At 40.8% G+C, this 23,007-nt stretch overlaps 2 protein-coding genes across 3 annotated transcripts; both read right to left on the bottom strand.

The window, feature by feature from the left end:
- On the bottom strand, positions 1–18,738 carry chd1l (chromodomain helicase DNA binding protein 1-like). Its single transcript, XM_040040143.1, has 25 exons — positions 18,524–18,738; positions 18,200–18,312; positions 17,582–17,688; positions 17,384–17,495; positions 17,252–17,283; positions 15,663–15,744; positions 15,412–15,574; positions 15,074–15,229; positions 14,273–14,365; positions 14,029–14,125; positions 13,822–13,895; positions 13,543–13,653; positions 12,173–12,287; positions 8,468–8,621; positions 8,121–8,310; positions 6,107–6,252; positions 3,731–3,894; positions 3,434–3,630; positions 2,452–2,550; positions 2,293–2,363; positions 1,943–2,057; positions 1,044–1,152; positions 733–963; positions 461–542; positions 1–281 (listed from the first exon to the last, which is right to left on the bottom strand). The coding sequence occupies exons 1-25, from the start codon at positions 18,615–18,617 to the stop codon at positions 159–161; spliced, it is 3,030 nt and encodes a 1,009-aa protein (XP_039896077.1). The 5' UTR covers positions 18,618–18,738; the 3' UTR covers positions 1–158.
- Positions 18,739–19,516: 778 nt separating this feature from the next.
- sft2d2a (SFT2 domain containing 2a) lies at positions 19,517–22,617 on the bottom strand. 2 transcript variants are annotated; one of them, XM_040040148.1, is made up of 9 exons: positions 22,569–22,617; positions 22,348–22,501; positions 22,169–22,258; positions 21,848–21,933; positions 21,662–21,743; positions 20,233–20,268; positions 20,068–20,126; positions 19,960–19,989; positions 19,517–19,856 (listed from the first exon to the last, which is right to left on the bottom strand). In XM_040040148.1, the coding sequence occupies exons 2-9, from the start codon at positions 22,411–22,413 to the stop codon at positions 19,817–19,819; spliced, it is 489 nt and encodes a 162-aa protein (XP_039896082.1). In that variant the 5' UTR covers positions 22,414–22,501; positions 22,569–22,617; the 3' UTR covers positions 19,517–19,816. The 2 variants fall into 2 exon arrangements, with proteins under 2 accessions (XP_039896082.1, XP_039896080.1); XM_040040146.1 differs by lacking the exon at positions 22,569–22,617 and having other exon boundaries at positions 22,348–22,562.
- Positions 22,618–23,007: the final 390 nt, after the last annotated feature.

The following is a 23,007-nucleotide window of genomic DNA, read 5'->3' as shown; positions in this document are numbered from 1 at the left end:
TTGTTTGTTTACTCCTTATGCTGCTTAAAGATAATCAATTTTAATAGCTATCAAATGATCTGCACTATGTTTCAAGCATCCAACAGTGAACTCAGAGTTCATTGTGACGAAGCACAATTTAATGACGTAATTTAAAAACACACCAATAAAACAGTGTGTTATCTGAGCTGATGTAGGTACTGTGCAGTGTTGACTCTTGTTTGTTTGGAAAAGCAGGACTCGAGCCAGGCCCTCTGCACAGGAACAGCCTGACTGTACTGACGCAGCAGATCCTGGAGCTCCTGGTTCGAACAAAACAAAGAGATAGTATTTAATCGTTTACAACCTAAAGAAATTTAATCTGCCTCAAGATAATGCCTCGTAACTCTTTCCACCCCACCTCGACAAATAAACATTACTGGAAAAGATTATGTATGTCAAACGTCAGATAAGCATCAGTGAGAGTTACCATGACACTAACCTGTGAGTGGATGTTGTTCTCCACCTCTGCTACTATGTGGGTGACATCCGGACTCATGATCTCCTCCTCATCTCCATCATAAGTGCACTTCAGCTAAGGAGGAGTTATAACATTATTTGAGCATCGTACCACACCTCTGTAGTTTGCAGTTGTGGCTTTTAAGCTTTCGGGCTCTTTTCTCAACAAAACCACACAAACTGCCGCAGATGAAAGCACGCAGGAGACAGTAACTGTTAAAACACCAAGCTGTGGCAACCAGTATTAAAGGATATGTGATAAGATAGCGGGCCAGCCTCTTCCTCTCTGATGCAGGCAAGTTGTAGAAAAACACACGGACCCCGTTCATGAAACTAGGGAGGTCTGCAGGGCTCTGGAGTGTAGCCGAGGGCCCGGAGGTTGCAGAGTCGGTGTCATCAGAATTTTGCAACTGTAGCCCCGGGGAGGATGCTGAAGTGGATGTCTGGGGTATAGCTGTGTTCTTGACATTTCTGCTATGATAGTATCTGAAAGTTTGGTTAAGAGAAGATTACAGATATCACAACTACTACTACTGAGTCCATGCTCTGAAAGCACTAAAAGATACATGAATGTGGGGATGCCTCTGGAAGCAAGGTGCTTCCTGATGAGCCTCTCTGTGCCGTACCAGTTGAAACCTTTGGTAGCGTGACCGATACGTGGAAGATGAACACTTGCTTTGTGTGGGAAAAAGACAACAAGGGTTAGTGGCTGTTAGCAGTAGCCTCCTGCAGTCCTTACCATTGAAAGTATTTTAGTGTAGAGGGTTACAACAATAAGAAAACACTGTGGTGAATGAGAATTAAGTCAAGCCAATTTATTTGTAGCCCAGTATCACGTGTAAAGGTTCAAAGGACATGAGGAGAAATAATAATCAAGAAAGTCACAAAGAATTTAAGAGGCATAAAAAAAGAAGAGCATTTGCAATAAAGACCTATTGAGCCAAAGAGAGAAGAGAGGGAGAAAGAAAACAAACCTGGTTTGATAATGTGCACAGCTGTGCCTCGATTACTAAATGTAAGATTTAAGAAGCGTCTTTACGAGTTTCTTAAAGGTATCGGTTGATTTTGGGGCACAAACAGCAAAAGCAGCGAGTGCAAAGTCTTTTAATCAGTTCATCTAGCGTGCAACATAACTAGAGGAAATATAAATTCCCGCTTCATTGGTTGTTCTTCTGCAGTTGTGTTTGTAAGAATTTGTGCGTGCACACATCAGATGGCACACAGCACGTCCTGTAAATCCTGCCAATCAGGTCTTACAGTAACAACGCATCATTTTCAAGGTGTGTTATTACTGTAAGGTGTTCGGTTATTATTCGAACCTTTACAAGGGTTTATGTGAGCACTGCTGACTTGACACTTAAAATTTTTTTTTTCACAATTTCACCAGTCTCAGGCTACATGAAAAAAAAAAAAAAGACATTTCACACTTTTTTGTATTAAAATAGCATGAAATGCTTTACTGCACCCTTGGTTCTTTTGGCCGCTTTGTAAATCTTCTTCAGGCCTTCATCCAGAGCACTCAGAAAGATCCCAGACAAGTTGTTGGCTTTGTCTCGCTGCTGTGCCACTATTAGGGCTAACTGGGTGACAGGAAGGAGATGGAAGCTGATCAACACATTATCTGATCACTGTTGCATGGCACTGAGTGCTGTTCCTCACAGCTTTGCAAGCCTGTCACCACACATTAACCCAAAGCAGGTATATCACACAACTGATCACTACTACTGCAAAGAAACAAAAAATATTGTGAAACAAGCATGTTTTTTAAGACATTCAGGGTGTTTTATGCAGCAGAGTTCTTCAACCAGAACCTACTTGATCTTGGCTGTTCAATCTGGACTGTTTGTCATTAATTGGGAACAGAAGCACACTTCCAAGATCCAAATCTGAAACAAATCATATTTAATTTTGTGACTCATTCTTCAGTCAGACCACCAAAGAAGAAATAAAATGCTTTTTTACTGTCAATCTTACCTTTCATCTTTCCAGCTAACTCATACTGCTTTCGCGGCTCGTCTGATCTCACCTCCAGTGCTGTAAACAGACCTCCTCTTCCCCACCGACCTGAGTCATCTACACAGGAATCACTACTTTGGTAAATAACACATGCTGTGGTTTGGTTTTCAAACTTATTGTGCCCAAGGCGCACCAAACACTGATTAAAAGCCACACCTGCATCATATTGTGGCAAAGTTACCATCTGACATGTTTCCAGTTGTTTTGGTTTGAACAGATAAATTAAGGTATTATTTAAGACTTTGCACGAAATCAAAGTTTTCACACCAGGTTCTTTTACGCAATCCAACATTCAGTCCTGCTGCAACTGGTACAGATCTAGTTCTCTTTTGTGTAAGATAAATCTTTCTCTCTACAGAGGCCTGTTTGGCACCATGTTGGCATTAATCAGCTTCTCTAACGAAGAAACCGTTGGTTAGGGTCTGCTCAGACTTTTTTTTTCTTTCCTATTTCCATTAGTGAGTCGTTCAGTAGTTCTTATTTGCTTTGCACAAGAAAATGATCAATTTTGTACTTTTTTGTTAACTTTTGCACTATAAGTCAGGGCTTTTAGTGTATCACACTGTAATAACAGATAATTATCTAGTAGCCTCCTAAAACTGAGAGACTTAATGCTAAGGATGTGGTTACTGTGACTGACAGCTGTCCTGACAGTCTTATTCAGGTTCAACCTCTCCACTGTTGGTGTTTTTTGGAGGATTTTTAATCCAATGCACATCATATGTTTTACTCACCAGACCATATGAGGAGCTGAAGTTTGTGCTTTAATTCTGGTGAAAATAATTCTTGGTCTTAGCTTATTACTTAGCACATGTACCTGTACCGAAAGGTGACATCATGTAATGTCCATATCCATCTATAGTTCCTACAAAGCGCACACTGAATTAAAAAAATTCAAACGTGTCAGTTTACGAAGTAACAAGAAAAATGGAGCACGTACCAACGCAGTGGACGATGATGGCGTCTCCCCGGGCGGTGTGAGGATGAGTAACATCCCCCAGAACGTAGTGGATATCCGTGCTGTCAGAGTCTGTGGAGCACATGCTGCTGCCATCCTCCTCTTCTTCCTCCTCTTCCTCACTGTCCACAGACGGCAGGCACCGAGATCTGTACCCGCAGGACTCCCACCAGGCCATTCTGCACAACGAACCCACAAGTCAAATAAAGGGAAAAACTGTTTGTGCAAAAGAAGTCTCAGAATTGTTTTAAAAAAGCAAATAAACTAATAAATCTTTACTTTTTCTTGTATTTCTGCTCTTCCTGCTTCTTCTTCATCTCCTCCTGCATTTTGGCTCTCTTGGCTGCAGCCTCCTCCCTCCTCTGCCGCCTCAGCTCCAGCTCAGCCTCCGTGACAGGCTTCCTCTTCCTCGTTGGAATCCCAAGGGCTACCGACAGTGAAACCTGAGAACCCATCGAGAAAAATCACACTCATATAACGCTTGCAACACTGGGATTATCAGCGTAAGAAAACACCTGTAGCTCAGGTGGCAGAGCAGGTCAGCCACTAATCTGAAGGTCGGTGGTTCGATCCCAGGCTGCCTCCTGGCGGCATGCCAAATATCCTTGGGCAAGATACTAACCCCGTGTTTGCCTACTGGTGGTGGTCAGAGGGCCCGGTGGCGCCAGTGTCCGGCAGCCTCACCTCTGTCAGTGCGCCCCAGGGTGGCTGTAGCTACAATGTAGCTACAATGTAGCTTGCCATCACCAGTGTGTGAATGTGTGTGTGAATGGGTGGATGACTGAATGTAGTGTGAAGCGCTTTGGGGTCCTTAGGGACTAGAAAAGCGCTATACAAATGCAGGCCATTTACCAAAACATGTGAGGCTGCTTTGTATCCATCCTTTAAGTAACACTGAAAGCCTGGGTTTTTGTGGTTGCTGGGATTTCCTGTAATATTCATTCAAATCAACCCACAGATAAAATTAAAGTCAATTAAATGTTGCTCAGTCCAGAGTATACATTTGATCCATTTTCCATTTTTTTATTTGTGCAGTTTAATTTCAGTTGAGATTTTATAAGTTTCAGTAATCGCTTTGGTATTTGGAGAATTTTGAGGTGGATAATATTTGTCAGGGGCAAAATGTAAGAAAGTAGAATTTAAAATATAAACAAAGCTTTCTAACTGTTGACTGTCAGTCCTGCGGTGATCCCATTCTCAATAAACACATCAACCAATGTGACAGTGTTTGAATATTTAGCAAAGTTAACAAAAACTAGCTTAGTTAGTTTTCGTTAACTATAATGCTCTCGTTAGCGATTTTAAAGCTACAGCTCCTCCAGAGTTAACAACCCGGTCCCATAGGAGCTACAACACTGAGTGTGGTAGGGAAAAAACCCAAGGCAACAAGAATCTTGTGATTATAATAGGTTTTAACTGGTATTCACTTTTGATAACATTAAAAAAAAAAGGCTGACAGCTGAAGGAAAAAGTGTGACATATAATGGTGAAATATGACCGAGGACCAAAAACAGCCTGCGGAACGTTTCAATCACCTGCAACATCCTGAAAGGAAGGATAACAATCCGTCCAACAATAATAAAAGAGACAGCGTTATTATGAGAAATCGACAACAAGTCTGAACTACTTCTTCACCTGTATTCAAAGCAATGACCTTCATAGATGTGCCTGTGAAGTTTTTAGCCAGCTACTTTAAAAATATACTTTCTATTGTTGTCTCCGATTACATTAATCAGGAACATCCGGAACAAACGGTTTCGCAGACCGCAGATGTTTACTACAAAGCAGGATTTGAACGTATCCAGGTAACTTGGCGGTTAAGTTCTTGTGCACATTTCCATGATAACATATGCTGCAGACCTAAACTGCTCTGCACCGGTTTATGACTGGAGATCAAAAGGTCCAAAATTATCGCCTACTGACCAATCAGTTCTCTAGGAAACAGCTTGGCTGTTCCTGGAAGGTCTTTTGGACCACTGTGCACAGGCAGTAGCAGTTCTAATGGCACCGAAAGTCTGCCTTTTCCTGATTAGCAACACAAGCTGACTTCACATGGATTCAACTATTCCTTTGATTTTGGTCCTTATTGACATGACGGCATCACACAGTTGCGGGTTTGCCGGTTGCACATCCATGCTATGATTCTCCTGTTTCACTACATCCCAAAGGCGGTCTGCAGAAGATGAGTACATTGTGGTCATGAAGGGATGGACCTTGTCAGTGACAACACTCAGGTAGGCCATGCTGTTTAAATGATGTTCAGCTGGTACTTAGGGGCCCAAAGCACGCCATTACACCACCAGCCTGAACCTCTATCGTTACGCCCACATGCTGTAGTAGCGACGAGGACACGAGCAAAAAGCAAAACTAGAAAAAAAGTCTGTCAGGACCGAACTGATGTCCCCAACATCTTACAGACTGTGTTACACTGTGATCATCACAGTGTTCCCTTCATTTTTCATGGGGGTGGATGTGTCCTCCGTCCAAGTGTTCCTCGTCTGCTAATTAACTTTAAACTGCTGAGCCACGATGAGTGTCTAACATGGCTAATTTCTTTTAAGTTTTCAGCATTCTGTCTATACATAACTAACCTCATGTGGGATGCATGTCCTTACAAAGATAATTCTGTTTTAATTTAAAGTCGGGGCGTCTTACTCCAGTTTTGTGTCGCAGAGCTCGTCCCTCTCCTGCTGCTCTCTGAAACCCGGTCAGCTGCTCCTCCAACAAACGATCAAAGCTCTTCTGGTCCTCAGAGCTGGGGTCCTTACTGTAGTCTTTCCCCTCAAAGAAGTACAGGTGGTCTAAAGGAGCAGAGGGGACAGAGGTTTGAGATAATCATCACAAAGAGAGAAAAGACTATGTCGGCTGTGATGAAGCACAGAGGAGGTCAAAATCTGCATGGAAACTAACAGGCTCCTGGCTTCTTTAAAGGCTTTTAATGGAGGTGTCAAACTTAAGGGACACGAGAGAAATGAGAATCGCATCGGGGGCAAGACATATTTAGTTTGTCCTGCTTCCATTTTGTCAAAAGCCCATTTTTCTCTACTTAAACTTATCTCGTTGCCCGTGAGGAAAATTTTATGGAATCATCTAATTTATTGGGATGAAATTTGCTGCACATTACACCCGAAACACTTTGAATAAACTTTCTCAGAAAAATCATCTTCTTAATGGCCTCCCTGACTTTCATTTCCTGTGCTGCGGTGAGACTTCCTTTTACAGAGTCGTCACTTTGAGATGGGTTCAAACTTATTTTGCTCTAGATTTGTGTCTTTTTGACGGAGCACCTTCCCGCCCCTCTTTGCTGTCCATGACTCAGTATCTCTGCTGGTGTTTGAATTCAAAATGATGATACAAATTATATCATTTAAAAACAGCCGTCATTTTATGACACATCAGTAAACAGGCCTTTCTTCATGGTAAAAAAAAAAAAAAAAAAAAAAGTACCCACTCATTGCCAGTTATGCCATGCTGTGTTAGTTAGCTGTTAGGCTTCAGCTGTATGAGGGGGGGATGACTGGTTTTAATATATAATATAAAAATAATCTAGTTCTTGGAAGGTCTTCAGGTTGAGTTGTAACCCCTTGATTCTTTACCTTTTCAGACATTCTGCCATAGATTTGCTGCTGTGTTTGAGATCATTGTCCTTCTGCATGACCCAGCTTCGGTCAGGCAGCCAGCCTCATATTTGACTCTAGAATACTTTGTTATACAGAGGAGTTCATGGACGAGTCACTGACTGCAATGTTCCCTGATGCTGTGGCTGCAAAACGAGCCCGGATCATCATGCCTCCGCCACGATTGACAGCATGCAATAGGTATTTGTGACAAACATGGCGCCGTGCATTATGCCAAACACCTCCAATTGGGTGTCTTCAGTCAAAGGATGTTGTTGCCCAAGTCTTGTGGTTTGGGCTGATGCAGGTTTGCAAACCTAAGCTGTGATGCCGCGTTCTTTGTAGAGAGAAGATGTTTTCTCCTGGTAATCCTTCCAGGATTCTTCCATGTTTTTCTAACTGTACTGTCATGAACTTTAACATTTAACATGCTAACTGAGGCCTGTAGAGTCTCAGATGCCACTACAAGGTTTTTTTGCAGTTTCTTTGAGCCTTGCACTGTCTGACTTCAAGGTGAATTTACTGGGACATCCACTCCTGGAAAGGCTGTGGCATTGTGTTAACACACACCTCAATATACCACAACAGAAAACTGGTAAAATCTCTGCTTTTATAGTACATTCGATAAGCAGCACCTGGCTGCAATGTACCCTTTTAATCCCTATGGAAGAAATAAGGTTGTTTTTACCTTTTTTTATTTTTATAGGACTGTATTTGAACACTTATCTGTCTTACTCTCAATGTGATTCTCATTTTCTCTTGCAGCCCTATGTGAAACTAAATTTGTCACTCCTGACCTAAAGTGATTTGCAGAGTTCCTCTGTTTTCTTTGCAACCTCTAGTGATGAGCCCAAGAGAAGCAATCTTGGGTGTTTTCTCCTCTGTGGTTTGCAGTTCAAGAACCAAAAGTAAAACGGAGTCACTTACATGCAGGAACAACATGTTCGCTATACCACACCAGTTACATTATATTAGTAGTTTTTGAAATTCGCACACTAAGAATAGCCCATAGTGATTTGAGATTTCAACATGTACACTATAATGAAACATACTCTGCCCGTCGGCTTCAGATCCTTTCCCTTCATCATCCTCTTCATTTTCTTCATGCTGGGAGTAGTCCTCATCATCGACCCAATGACCATTATGTGACAGGCCAAGGATCTTCTCCAGTTTCACATCTTGTATGGAGCTCTCATCAGATGACAAAAGCTTATCAATGCCAAACTTCAAGATCTCGCTTAGCTGTGCCGAAGAGGAAATGTGAGCAGAGGAGGTGAAAACTGGAGAGGTTTTCATACAAAGCGGACACACAGTAAACTGAGCACTGAAGGATTCAGAGATTATCAGGGATTATCCTGCAGTGATAGCATTTATTTTCAGTGATTTAAAGTTCACAAACCTGCAGCCCTCCTGCAGCTGACTGAGCTTGATCCAGTAAAGAGAAGCGGCCTTCTTCAATAACAGTGTTGGTGAGCTGCAACTTGGACACAGCGCGAGAGTACATGATCTCCTCCACAGTGTCTCGTGCCAGGAGGCGGATCACTTTCACAGGCCTGTAGGAAATCATTCAAATATTGAACCCCAACATTGCATTGAACTTCCATTAAGTTGAAAATTGTTAAATTCATAGAGTAAAGTAAAGCTCAAGCTACCCATAATCAATCAGTCAATTAATCTTTACTTTTATAGCTCATTTCCTGTAGATTACTGCAAAGTGCTTCACAGACGACTGACATGCAGATATTAATACAAAAGAAAATGTAATAAAAATAGACTAAAAGTTAGGTGAATCAAACTGAAAGGATAAACGTATATAAATTCAACTGCAGCAGTCTGAGACTGTATATGTAGGTACATATACAGTGGTTGGAGATCTATTAACCAATCATGTCTGAGATTTGATTACATACAGTCTATGTGGCGCAAAAGAGAGTCTACATTTGCTGAAATTCACGATAAGTATGGGTTATTATCTAGCCTTGTTCTGAAACAAATTTACAGTCATTACGGATGTAAACAGATCTCTTGGACCTGATATCTACTGGCTAAGTCAGAGCCGAGTATGGCAGCCAAGTCAGCAGTCTAGCTGACTGATGCCAGACTGACAGTGTCATGCCAAGGCAGTGTTGGTATACAGCAAACACCCCCACAATGTTAAGGAGAACAACAGACTAATACTACCTTAAAACATGAAAGTCTGTTAGTCCAGAACACTTCAAAAACCTTTCAAGTTCAGTCACAAAAGCCATCAAAGGGGACATGAAACGCGACACATATAAAGGCTAATTTACATTTTATTTTAAAAAGTGACAGATTTTTTATTGTTGTTTTGTCCATGGCACGCATCGGCCTACTTTCCCTACAGACATACTGATGGATGTTAGGATATCCAATCGTGCTTCAGTAAGAAACACAGTTATGTTTTTGGTGTGCATGTAGTGGGTTGTTATGTTGTAAACTGGATGTGCTCGTGGGAAAAGACAGATTTTTTTTTACTGCATAAAATAGTTTTGATCGCATCAGCTGACTGCGCCCCTTACTTGGCCAGACGAGGAAAAATGTGAGTTTCTAACACCAGCTTGTCGGTCCGGTGAATCACCTCACACCTGGCTCAAACAGGCTCTCCTCCACCTCCACGCAGTCCTCATTTATAAAGTGCGTAACAAACCCGAATATTACGGCTAACAGCTCGATTTTCCCCTTTGAGTGCAGCTAGCCAAACAGCGGGGAGCCAGATACTGCTAACGAGACGGAGAGTGAAAGTAAACAACGTAACATAAAACTCATTGTAGCAACACAAAAATGATCCCTTTAGACTGATTTTTAGTTGTTTTTATTTTTAGTCTCCTTGCTCTTCTTGGAGTTATCGGTTCTGTCACTAGTTAGCTAACAGAAACTAATGTAAGTTTATTAGCTGCAACCAACCAACCGGTTAACGTCATTTACTGACAGAAGATGGTGTTAAAGATGTTTAACTTTAGGTATTTGTTTCTTAAATCCAGTTTCACAGACAGTGTTACATCTATGTCAGTTGAGAGTAGGTCTCAGTGTTATAAATAACCTTTATATGTGCAGTGTTTCATGTCCCCTTTAATGAAGACCACCACAAGAGAAAAAGACATGAAGACCAAGTAGATAATTTAATCGACACTTGGGCTACGTTCATACTGCAGGTCTTAATGCTCAAATCCAATTTTTGGATCAAATCCGATTTTTTTTGTCTGCTTGTTCACACTACAAATAAAACGTGACAGCAAACGGCCCGCATGCGCAAAAGAAGACGTCACACTCAACGCGCTCTGTTTAGACCCAGACCAAACAGTGTTATTTGACTGATGGCTGTTAATATAAAGACTTGTTTCGGACTTTACATTTCCCAATTTTGCTTTAAGTTATCAAGTTATTTTGTTATTTAGATATGGCCTAATAATTATCCTTATTGCGGTTTTAGAGAGGAGCGGTACTTCAAAGGATAGTTGCAGATTTCTGTCAGAATCTGCAGATTATACAGTACAAATAAAATGTTCACGTTTCTCCAACGTTGTCTTCCAAATAGTTTCACTGGATGGCCAGCAAGCGTTCGCGATGTCTTCTTGGGCGCTGATAATTGGCGTCTGTCTTGTGTCAGTGACGTAGAAGACTGATTTAATGCGACGTGACCGTTCAAACAGCGGTCGCTTTCTAAAACATCAGATATGTATCGGATTCAGTACCACATACGAAAGTGACCCAGATCGGATTTGAAAATATCAGATTTGTGCTGTTCACACTGTCATAGCATGATCGGATATGGGTCGCATAGGGTCAAAAAAGTCGGATTTGATGCGCATTCACCCGCAGTTCATGGTGAAAACATTCTTAAGGTCAGCTGTTGGAGGTGTAGTGTGATGTGTTGCGACTTGCAGACATGTGCAAAATATTATAATATGTAAAATATTCGAATAACTAACAACAGATCATATCTTTCTCTCCGAACTCATCTCGTTCTTTGCCAGTATGCCCCTCTCCATCAGCCGTATTTGTACCTCACCTCTGAATGCTCTACCTGTTGATCCCCACCCTGCACCTGACTTTTTGCAACGTATCCTACAAATATTTTAAAAGCTATATATTTCTTTTAAAGAAATATAGAGTTTCTGTCTAACCAGAGGACAAAGGGTTATATAAATATTGAAACAACATAACACATAATCTTTAATAAGAAGCTAAACGGAGACGGCGACAACCACTAAGTTTTAAGGTGGAATGTTTTCTTGCTTGTTGTGAACAGATCAGTATATCAACGTGACACCTCTAACAATTCATTCTATTTTAAGCTGGTCTCTGCATAATACACGAACTGCACTGCCTGAACTGGTCCGGTTATTTCAACAACAGTTACTGCATGAAAGAAGAAAAAAAAAAAAAGTGGAGCTCTGCACTCATACTACAGTCATGGTTCTACAGCAAGACTTAACAAGTTCAATGAAAATTCAATTGTTTTTCTTAATAATGAGCCAAAACACACTTTCAGGCCTGCCACTCACAATCATCCACCCTAAACCCTGCTTGACAGAAATGGTTTCGGGTGAGCTGGACCACAGAGTAAAAGTAAAGCAGCCAAGGACAGCTCAGGAGGTGCAGGAATTCTTTCAACGAGAACCTCCTGGCAATGCCCTCATGTTGCTGGTTGTGAAATGATGAGTGTGCAACATAATCTTGGCTTGTTTAACTTGTTTTTACGACATAAATCAAAAGATATCGCAGACATTGTTCCCCAGCATGGGAAAAAATAAAAATATGGAAAAACACTACCAAAGTAAGTGTTAACATTTTTGTCTCGCTCTGCTGCATCAATTTTGTTGCTTTCTGTAAGCATCCCTATGAAGCCTTATTGATGTGCAATAGCTAGGTTGCATGCAGGGAGTGCTCTTTCACACCTAACTAGAGATAAGCCTAATGAGATAGTTATTTTCTTCAGCAAAACAGGACATCGTGCAGAAGTTTTCACCACTTCTTTGTGCTGTCAATGCTGCACGCCCCTTTGCGAAACGGTGCCACTTTCAGGACATCTAAATGAAATACCGATTGGATCCTGCTTGGAATCATTTCTCGTATGCTTCACCTGTTCTGACCAATCCGGTGGCTGCGTGCGGCAGCCTGCAAGTCATTTTGAGGGTTGAAGTCACTATCCACAAAAATGACAGTGTCAGCAGCTGTCAGGTTCATCCCTACTCCCCCTGCAAAGACAGAGGGAAAGAACAAAAACTGAAAATTGTGGCTCTCGATTTTTGTGCACACAATAAAGAAACAGTAGGATTGGTGCATTTACTGTAAACAGGTTAAAGAAAATCATAATCTGTGACAGGAAACATGCTGGCCTTATTTACACAGGCGTTTCATTCTGCTGCAGCTCTTATCTCCTGTCATCACTCCCCTTTCCTCTCTCAGCCACTTCTGTGTTAGAAAGTCAGCTCAAGCTGAGCTTGCAGGCTTGTCTGCATATCTGAATCTACAGCAGAGTTCACAGAAGTGTTATCTTAAAAATTGCCACAGTCTTGTTTGTCAAATGCACTCTCAGCACTTTTGGCATCTAAAATGTCTACAGTAGAAGGGGTTACTGCTTCCCCTTTTCATATGCCTAGTTCCCAATCATAACCAGTGGGGTGCGTGATAGCGGATCATATGATGACTTTCTATCCCTATTTAGGTTTGGGTTTTTTTTTTAGCAGGAACCAGGATCTCTTTCAGGATCGTCTTTGACCGATCTACTATTTAGGTTTTGTCTACCCGTTTCTTGCCCATGCAGGTGAGGCTGAGAGCGCAGAAGTATTTGGTATTGAGTAGCAGGGGAGGGAAGAGGTGGTAGCTTGCTCTGAAGCTGCCTTTTGTAAACAAATGCCAGCTTTTTTCCACATCCTCCTGCCTAAAGATCTGCTTCTTAAACATCCCTCTGAAATTTTCTGTGGCTAACCAATAACAGCCACTTCTTGTATGGGCTCTCCATGTGACATTTACCAGTGAGTTATATTAGTTATGTTGCAGTAAAATGAAAAAGCAAAAGATCCAGACATTTGTCTGAAGAATATCTTAAATAGAACCTATTCTGTCCCAGCTCTGCATTTCCATTCTTCTACTAGAACAGCTCTGCACGAGTTCAAAATGCAGCCCCTCAGTTCATCCTCTGACTGAAACAAGTAATTTTAGGTCCTCCACCTTTTTTCTGATTGCCGACAGCAGCTGGGTGGGGCTCCGGTGCCTCTGATGACCATATTAGGAATATCTGCACTCATTGAGTGAAAAAAAGGTTTTTAAAAAAGGAAAAAAAAAAGGAGAACCTGACTGAAACTGAACATTTAGATCAGTCGGAAGTCTGCGCTATTGACTCACAGGAATTACTTGAATAGACTTCATTACTTGAAACTTTGGCCACGGTTTAACATGAGTTTATATATAAGTATATCACAGAAAATACTACACCAGGGCTTTATTTACCGGCTTTAGTGCTGAGCAGAAAGACAAAGACATCTTTGCTGCTGAAGTTTTTCACTGCTAGGTTTCGTTCCTCCCCTCGGACGGACCCATCCAGACGTTCGTAGCTGTAACCTGAACAGAAAAGCTGAAGTCAGCATTTATTTATAACTAAGAATAAATCAAATGGTTTTCAAGTTTGCCATTATGAAGAATGAGAATAATTACTAATTAATTCATGCCATTAAGAACAATTAATAGTAAGTCAATGAACAATAACCCCTCATGTTCACTCTCACTCACCTCTGTACTCCATGTAGTCCTGGAGAATATCGAGCATCCTCGTCATCTGAGAGAACAGCAGGATCCGATGGCCCCTTCAACCACAGATATGAAAACACAAATATTGTAAGACTCAATTTAAAGACGAATATGTGACTTAGAATATCACAGCATTACAGCAATGCCGCACTAAACCACCAGGTGGAGCCAAATAACACATCAGCAAACCCTTTGTGGAGGAATGTCAGCATGCTGTCCAAAAGACAAAGTTTTCCACTGGCTTCAATGAGATGTTCCCCCATCTCAAATGGCTCTGGCTCAACTCCTATCCAAGAAACAGACACACAAACATAGAATGTAATGGAAGCGGCTTTATCCTATCCCACTGAAAACACACCTACGCCTCAGGTCTTTCCTTTAGCAGAGAGAACTAAAGTCAGTCTTTTTTACATCATCACTCTGCACCTCTCACCGTCAAACAGATAAGGGTGGTCAACGCACTTCCTCAGGTTCATCAAGATGTTCAGCAACCGAGTCTTGCTGCCTTGGTCATTTCCAAAAGCCTCTGAAAGAAGAGTTTTAGAAGCAGATTGAATTTACAAATGACTGATGCCACTAAACAGATACTATTAGAACTATTATTTCCACTTGGCACCTTTAAAAACAGTCTACAAAGTGGAAAAAGCCAAAATCAAACAACAACAAAATCAGTGTAAAATTATAAGACATGAAACAAGGACATAAGGACATAACAAAATGCCTTTGTTATGAGTTTTTGGTGGTTCTCAAATGTAACTTAGTACCCGAGTGTTTCTTAGATGTAGACTAGTTGGTTAGTCTCATTTTTGTTCCTCGTTTAGTTGACTAAGAAATTAGTCGCCAGGAACATCCCTAGTAAAACTAGTAAACTAATAATAAAAGCTATGAAGCAACCATGAGAGCTCAGAATATTCGTGCCTTGGGGGGCCTTGATCACCTTCAGGTTTATTCATCGACTTTGGAACACACAAAAAATAGCACATTTCTCCTACACAGCTGGAGACCAGACCCAGAAGTTATTTAAGGTGATGAGTAAAACCTTAAAACCAACTCTAAAATAGAGAGAACTGATAGAGAGAAGTCAGGATTTAGTGTCTGTTATGCCAACTGTAAAAATCAGTGATAAGCTGAGCTGGTGCTTTCTTGCTAATGCTATAAGTAAAGAGGCAGGGTAAGTACTGCAGAGAAAATGCATTTATAAATGACACAGCACACCATAGCGCCCAAGTCTCACCCAGATCCTTCATCAGAACAGCTTTGTAGTATTTCTTCTGCAGAGCGGACATGCCGTGATAAACCACCAGCTCGGTTTTCTTGGGCAGATCGACGGCCACCTGAGACTTGACTCTACGGAGCAGGAAGGGCTCCAGGATGCTTTGGAGCTCAGCAGCTATAAAAGTAATAAGATTCATGGTTAGCGTTCCTACAGTGCACTACTGTACTGCAATTTTTTGTGACCAATATTCACCCATTATATTTCAAAACATTTATTTGGATATGGAGAGACGCATGGACTCAGAAATAACACTGAATGTAAGCTATGCTTTGTTATGCTATAATTATGTATCGTACCCAACGCAGGCTGACTTTGTACATCAGAGTAAGAGTTGACAAAGCTGTCTGTGTCTTCTGGTATAAAGATGCTGGGCTGGATGAAGCTCAGCAGGGAGTAGAGCTCCTGCAGGTTGTTCTGAATGGGAGTCCCTGTCAGCAAGACTCTGAATCCCACGAAAAACTACAAGAGAAGAACACAAACAAACTGATTTAAGAGGTCAAGGGAAAGACAATGAAGAAATCTGCCCAAACCAGGTGTTGCTTAGTACCTCTGTCAAAGTTTTGTGCAACAGCGAGTTTTGATTCTTTAACCTGTGAGCTTCATCAACCACAAGCACCTTCCACTTCCACCTGAGGAAGAGATCAGGGAAATATCAGCACATGAAAACTTTGTTCTCAGTGAACAAACCTTTAAAGACCATTATTCTCTTCCTTTTCTTCTGTCACATATAATTTGATACAAAGGTGGATTGCTTATAGGGCTGGGCGATATATCGAGTTTTTAAAAAAATATCGATATATTTTTATACGAGATATAAGATGTGACCATATCCTTTATATCGATATATACGTTATAATTATAGTTGTGGAGCCACAAGTTTGCCTCTCTTTCGTCCACTTTTGTCTTTACGCAACGTTACTCCGCCTCGCCTCTCCTTCACTGAACACAACTCCCCCTCCTCCCCCATAGCTTCACCTGCAGGCAGCGACAAGATGAACACGGCAAATCTCTGTTAACGAGTTACTGCGCATTGCTCCGTGCGTGGGGCTGGACGGCGTCAACGTGCTAACGAGCTAACCACGCTAACGCCATGCAGCCCACAGGGGCTGCACAGCCTAAAATCCTTTCATTTTCTCAAAAGCTGACAGCGCGCCTTATGTATGAATTCTGGTTGTGCTTGATGACCGCGAACCGATTTTATGTGGAACACGGCGCTCAGCAATTTGTCAAAAAATGTTTTAGTACGACTTTGGTAAGCTACGGGGCTGCACCGCTTGATGGACTGTCGGAGCATTACGGCTACCGAGGAGCCTCGCGTACTAATACGCACTGTGCTTCAACGTAAAATGACCGTATTGTGTGTGTGTATAAGGACCATAAATGGCACCTGAAGCGGATTTCAAACTCCAGGCTGTCAGTCACGCAGTAGAAGTTGGGAACAGAGCAGTTGTGAAATCTGCCTATGTTATTATGCTCAGCGTCTTTTAGTTTACATTTTGACTGCACAATTTTAATAAATGCTCATAATTTATTTTTGAGTAGTTTTTTTCATGTACATCTATGCTTTATGTTAATAAAAGTGCCTGTGTGACATCTGGGACACAGCTTTGACTAAGAACTCTCTTTTTGTTCTTACTTTATGGCTTTAAAAAAATATCGAGATATATATCTTATATCGCCATCCAGCTAAAAAATATCGAGATATGAATTCTGGGTCATATCGCCCAGCCCTAATTGCTTATATTAAAAATGGCTCACGTTTAAAAGAATGACCCCTCTCTAATAATCTCTGTAGATTACTACAGACACACAGGCTTCAGACTAATATTAAAGCTTTGTTTTTGACAGTTTTTTCTAGTCTTGGTTTTGTAGTGTGGCTAGAATAATATGGTCATCTCAGGCATACAGGTCGCTAACCTAGATAACTGCAGTTTAAGCCGATCTTACTGGGTGAAGGCCGGGAAGAGCCGACACAGAGCGATCTCAAAGCAATATCTCTGTTGGTACTGGTCCTTTTTTCTGTCACCTCTTGCTTAAAACTATATAAACTTGTATTAGGACACCACAGTTAAATTTTCCTCACAGTACATTGCTTCCAGAGTAGTTTATGTAGATCAAGAATAAGTACAAACTCACCGTTTCAAGAATGAAGCATCTTTGAGACACAGCTGGAAATAACAGGTAAAAAAAAAAATAAATATATATATATATCAGTTTTAACAAAGGTGAAACCTTATCCTGTTTTGTTTTCACTTAATAGCCTCCGACCTCATATGTAGTGAGAAGAACATGGAAGTCCTGAGAGTTCGCCTCCTGCTGGATCTCTGCCCGCCTTTCTTTGTCTCCTTTGTAAACCAGGACCGTCAGTGAGGGAGCGAAGCTGAAAGCGAGGCACACACAGGTTTACAGACAGCGCTAAAAGCACATTATCAAATGAAATGCAATCACTGATTAATGTAGCTCCACCTTTCCAACTCATTCCTCCAGTTCTCCAGGACAGAGAGTGGGCTCAGCACCAGAAATGGTCCTTTCTTCCTGAGAGCCCCTGACATGTACACCAGCAGAGAGATCGTCTGAAGGGATGCATGATGACCAGGACACCGTTAGAACATGTAAATAATAAGCCATATATAAAGCAGCCCCCAAATGGTCAGATTCATGAGTGTGTGACACATAAGGGGAAAACTTCTCATTCAATTGAAGCAAAGTGTGTAATTTGTCTAACAAGCCACTTGGAAACCAAGAATCTCTCTTCAGAGAAACATTGCTTAACTTTGAAGAGCACTGGCTCTGATCCAGTGTAGGCTAATGTTATAAAGGTGTATGCCTATGGAGTAGAAAAACTGCATTAAAATAAATGTAATTATAGTAATTATACAAATGTCACGTTAGGTCCAAGTGACAGAAAAGTGCTATAAAAAATATAACGAAAGGCACAATTGATATGTCACGTGGTACTGAGGCTTTTTAGAATCAACTTCTGGGCACCCCCAGTGTAACAGACGCTCCAAGCCTCACCGCCTATATAAAAACTGTCCAGCCATGCCAGGGCTCTGGATTACAGGTAAACAGATGATGTCATACCTGGCAGGTTTTACCCAAACCCATCTCGTCTCCTAAGATGCATCCCTGCTGGTTCTTCAGGCACTGAGTTAACCAGTGCACCCCGTCCAGCTGGTAGGGTCTCAGCTGTATCCCTGTGAGGAGAAAGATCATCACCGCTGGAGCACGTTTAATATAATCCCTGGGAATTACATATAGGACGGCGCTGAAAGTGGATTAATCTGCTCTAAGTGCGTTTAGTTTGTATCCACAGAAAACGCCATGTCACTGTGAATGAGTGAAGACAGCCTGAAGTTTGTATGTACTTTGCAGGTCAGTCGTCCAGGTTAAAAATAGCCTTTCTACCTCTCAATCCCCATTTCTTCAGGTCACTTTGAGCAACATCCGCCTTCTTTTTCTCCGCGATGCTGTTTTTTATTCTCACCAAAATGTCCGACATGTTTGCTGACCGGCAGGACTACAATTTATACGAAAGACGACTTTATCGCAGACATGTACAGACATGCGAGTTCCCACTGTTGTTTTCATGCAGTTTATGCTTCCTGACTGGGTCACGTGACGCTACGGAAAGGCGCGCGGTTTTTTTAAACTTCGCCAAAAGTTTGTTTTCTTTCTTGAGCAACGCTCATTTCTTTAGATTTTGCTAGGAAAACGGGAAATATATGCAAACATAAATGCAACTACAGAATATAAGGGGAAAACGGTTTTTAAATTCTAGAAACGATTAAGAATTTGCACATTTTACAAACTTTGGCTTTTTGTGACAGGTCGCTAACTAAGTGCCTGATAATAAAAGTTAATGGTGCTTTCTTTGCTAGAAGTCACACTGGTGAATCTCTGAAGCCCGGGGTCTTTTTTATGCTTGAATTACTCATGACCTCAGAAAACAAAAGACATTCCTCTTTAAATGGACGGGTTCGAGGACTGGACTGAAAATGAGCGAAAAGGAAGCCAATGTCCAACAAAAAGACTTTGAAATTACAAAAAAGGCTCCCTAGAAACAAAATAATAAGAAAAGGTCCTAAAAGCTCCACAAATAGATGTAAAAATAAGTGCTTCGAGTTTTAACGTGAAACAGATTTTCTGACAGTTTAGTTCTGAAAACAGAAACAAGAACCAAAAATATAAACTTATACTAAAGTAATTCCAGATAACTAAAAATTCACCATTTTAAAAAAAATGCATTTTGCATATTATAATATTAACAGGACCTGTTCATACCCTGATTAACTATTTGAGCTTCACATTCAAATACCAACACAATTTAAGACGATAAGAACTTTTAATAAAAATAGATTTTTTCTGAGCAAGATGAAAACAAAAATCAACAACAACAAATTTAAAAAGTTTAAAATACTGATTTATTACAGATATTTACACATATTACAAACAAAGTCTACAATCATTATAAACTGGTTACATTTGAGTGGTCACCAAAAATTAATCAATCAATCAATGAAGCACAACTGAGAAAGATAAATAGAAAATTTGCTTCTTTTTCACCTATAAACAAATGCCTGAGCAGCAGGAAGGGCCAGAGACTCTCTAAAGGAGCCAATTTTAGCAACTTCAGTAAGAGACCTGCCCCATTCTTCAACACTTCATCCAAGCTGAACCTTCACCGCAAACACACATGGCCTATTTCATGCACATGGCCAGCATCCTCATGATTGCTTCTCTGGAAGGTAAAGAACATAAACCAGACATTTAGGCTTTGAACACCACTTTTTTTCTGATTATTTATACAGAAGATTTGAATAAATGGAGCAAAATCTACAAACCTCACACATGGGATGTAGGACAAGCTGTACCTGAAAACACACACATTTTATGTAACAAAAAACAATTTAAGACTGAAAAAAAAATTTATTAGATATGTAGAGACTCACCAGGTAAATGACAAGACTTGCAAGATAACAAACAACAAAGCAAGTCCAAAGTTCTTCCACTGTGAGAAAAAAAGAGAGAGATTGGGATCAAACACTGACATTAATCCAACAGATAAACAGATCAAGTTAGAAGTGATCATAAGTATTTTTTGGAGGCTCACTCACCCAGAAAGCCGCACAGAGAGTCAGAACGAGACAAGTCTAAAGCAATGACAGAGAGACTTTTAGCTTTCATTTGAAGGGTTTTAACAAAAGTCTGTGTAAACTGTTTTTGAAGTACAGCTATTTTTTGGACACAGACCCTCATTTTTAGGCTCTCACATTAACTGTACAAACTAACATAGTTGTAAATATAAGGATTGTTTAATACTTTGATAAAAATCATTGACTGCTTAAAGTCTAGAAACCATGGATATTACCAAATGTCTTGCTCTGCTAGACCTTTACTGCTGCTGCCTTTATTTACTCCTAGTTTGTGAGTCTTTCTGCATTCAGTTATGTAGTTAATAACTGAAAAGCATGCTCTATTGATTTTCTCATTTCTTTTCCTGAGAAACTGTTGGGTTAGTGTGCAGTTTGCTTTGGGTCTATTTGCACTGTGAAGTGCAGTCTGGTCAGTTTATACCCCTGCACATTTCACAGGTCATCCCGCAACTTCTATCAACAGTCACATCATCAATAAACACCAGTAACCAAGTTGCACTAGCAGCCATACATGCCCATGCAATAACATCGCCTCCATCATGTTTTACAGATAATGTGGTACACTTCAGATCACGAGCAGTTTCTCTCCTTCTTTTCCTTTCCATTCATTCTGGAACAAGGTCATCCTGGTTTCATCCGTCTTATATTTTCTGTGGTCTTCTTTTAGGCTTTTTGGTTTTGCTGAGCGAGTCAGTGCATTCCTTCTTTTTATGACTCTACCAGTTTGCTCATTTGGCTATCCCTAAAGTTTTTGGTTTCTATCTGATGTTGTTTTGTTTCAGCCTAGTGATGACCTCCCTCACTTGCACTAACATCTCTTAGGGCCTGTTAGTTAACTATAATACCCTTGCTTTCAGCTGTATATGTCAGAACTGCAAAGTATGATGCTTGGGCATTACATAGGCGACATGGCCATGCTCATAACCACATTAAAGCTGAGAAAATCTTCAGATATACAACACAGGTGTCACATTAGTGTCTGATTTAATTATTTACCTACATGTAGTTTAAATATTTGCATACTGAGCCTTGCACTGAAAGAAAGAGGATGGTAACCTAATTCCACCTGCTGTGGGACATTCTGAGAGCAAATCTTCCATCACAGCAAATCTTGTAGTTTTAAAGAGAGACGTTTGCACATCAGGGTCTGATTTTTGTCAGTCCATCCACAACCAAGTTTTCTGAACTCTAGCTTGGTGTTGTCATGCAATCCTCTAAGCAGAAAGCTGTGTTATGCAATCCTTTCACCTTTAACCAGCTCTTGAACTCTTAAGGAAAACAGATTTTTTTTTGCAATGAATCTAAATTTACTGAACTCAGTCCACTCATGTTTGTGTAACATGTTCTGTCTTTTGGGGGTTGATTTTTTATTTTTATTTTTTGCACTTACCAACATAAGGGTAGTAGCAAGCGCTCTTGTTTTGTCACACATCCTTTTCAGCTGCTTCATTGGGCCCATCAGAAACATTGTGCTATTGGACACAGTGAAATGTGCAAGAAAGAAAAGCATGTATTAAGTGTGTAAAACATGCAAAATAAGCTTCCCATTTCAAGGTATTTTTTTTTCATCACTAACCTGCACAGAGCACATATGTTGCCAAATGTGTAAAAGACAATAAAGAGAGTGATCCCAATCTTGGGGAGGAAGAGCACACACACTCCCTGCAAGACACACGTGAATGCAGGTGGATCACACGTCATGTTTTATAAGCCTCACTTTAAGGAGGGACTAGGCAGTGTCGCCAAATGAAAGAGCATCACATCTTCAGCATTCCTCAGAGCAAGAAGAACCAGTAGGGCAACACCAGCTTTCTCTGAGCTCTTCCTCGTTGTGGAGAGCGACTGAATATTGTCGTAGAAAAAACAAAAACAAAAAACACAGAAATTAAATTCTTACCAGAACCGTGCATGCAGCTCCCACCACGAAGCAGGCGATGAATCCCTTTATACGTGTGCCCCAGCCTAAAGTCGAAGCTTGGTTCATTTGCTGCATTAGTAGAGATTGAATAAACGATCGATTAATGATCCAGCTGAGATTACTAGCCACAACAGTGAAAGATGGGATTAAGGCTTTACCTGTATAATGTTCCGGTCATCTCTGCGCGCCTCCTCACCGCTCAGAACCGACTTTAATTTATCCATGCCCGAGGAGCTTTAAAATTCGGCTTAATTGGTGAAGAATTATAGTTGTTTCCTGAACTGATAGGAACTTTGCCGGGTTTTCTCAGATCTGTGTGAATGGACAACAGCGTCACATGCCAGCAGAGGGAGAGCCGGATGAGCTGCCAGTACCTTACCTGGCCAGGTGGGTCACTTCATCGTCACACCTGAACCGGAACAGCAGCAAAGACGTCTCACTCTGATCTTTTTTCCCCCCAGACGTGACTCAGTGTTAGAAAAATTTAAACGCACCACCCAATACAGCCATAAGTGAACAAGAGGGTCCAGACACCACTTTTATTTATTTTTTTCGGAGATAATAAGTTTTCTCTTAAAACTGTAAAAATAACTATACAAGTTAAATAATTGTTTTGATTCCCCGGGGAATCAAAACAAAGTGGTTTGGTCCATCGTATATAATTCACTAGCTTCTTTACTTTGTAAAGCTGGGCTTAAAACAATTTATTTCTACTAGTTAGTGGTAGAAATAAATTGTTACACCTCTTTTGCATTTCTGAATGAATTGATAGAAATAATCAAATAAAGCACCTTTTGCGTTTTTCGTAGTATTTTAAC

This window comes from Simochromis diagramma, unplaced genomic scaffold, assembly GCF_900408965.1.
Source record: "Simochromis diagramma unplaced genomic scaffold, fSimDia1.1 OVJJ01000026.1, whole genome shotgun sequence".
In the NCBI taxonomy this organism is placed as follows: domain Eukaryota; kingdom Metazoa; phylum Chordata; class Actinopteri; order Cichliformes; family Cichlidae; genus Simochromis; species Simochromis diagramma.
Note: the sequence above shows the minus strand (reverse complement) of the source record. Positions and strands in the feature narration are given on the sequence as shown.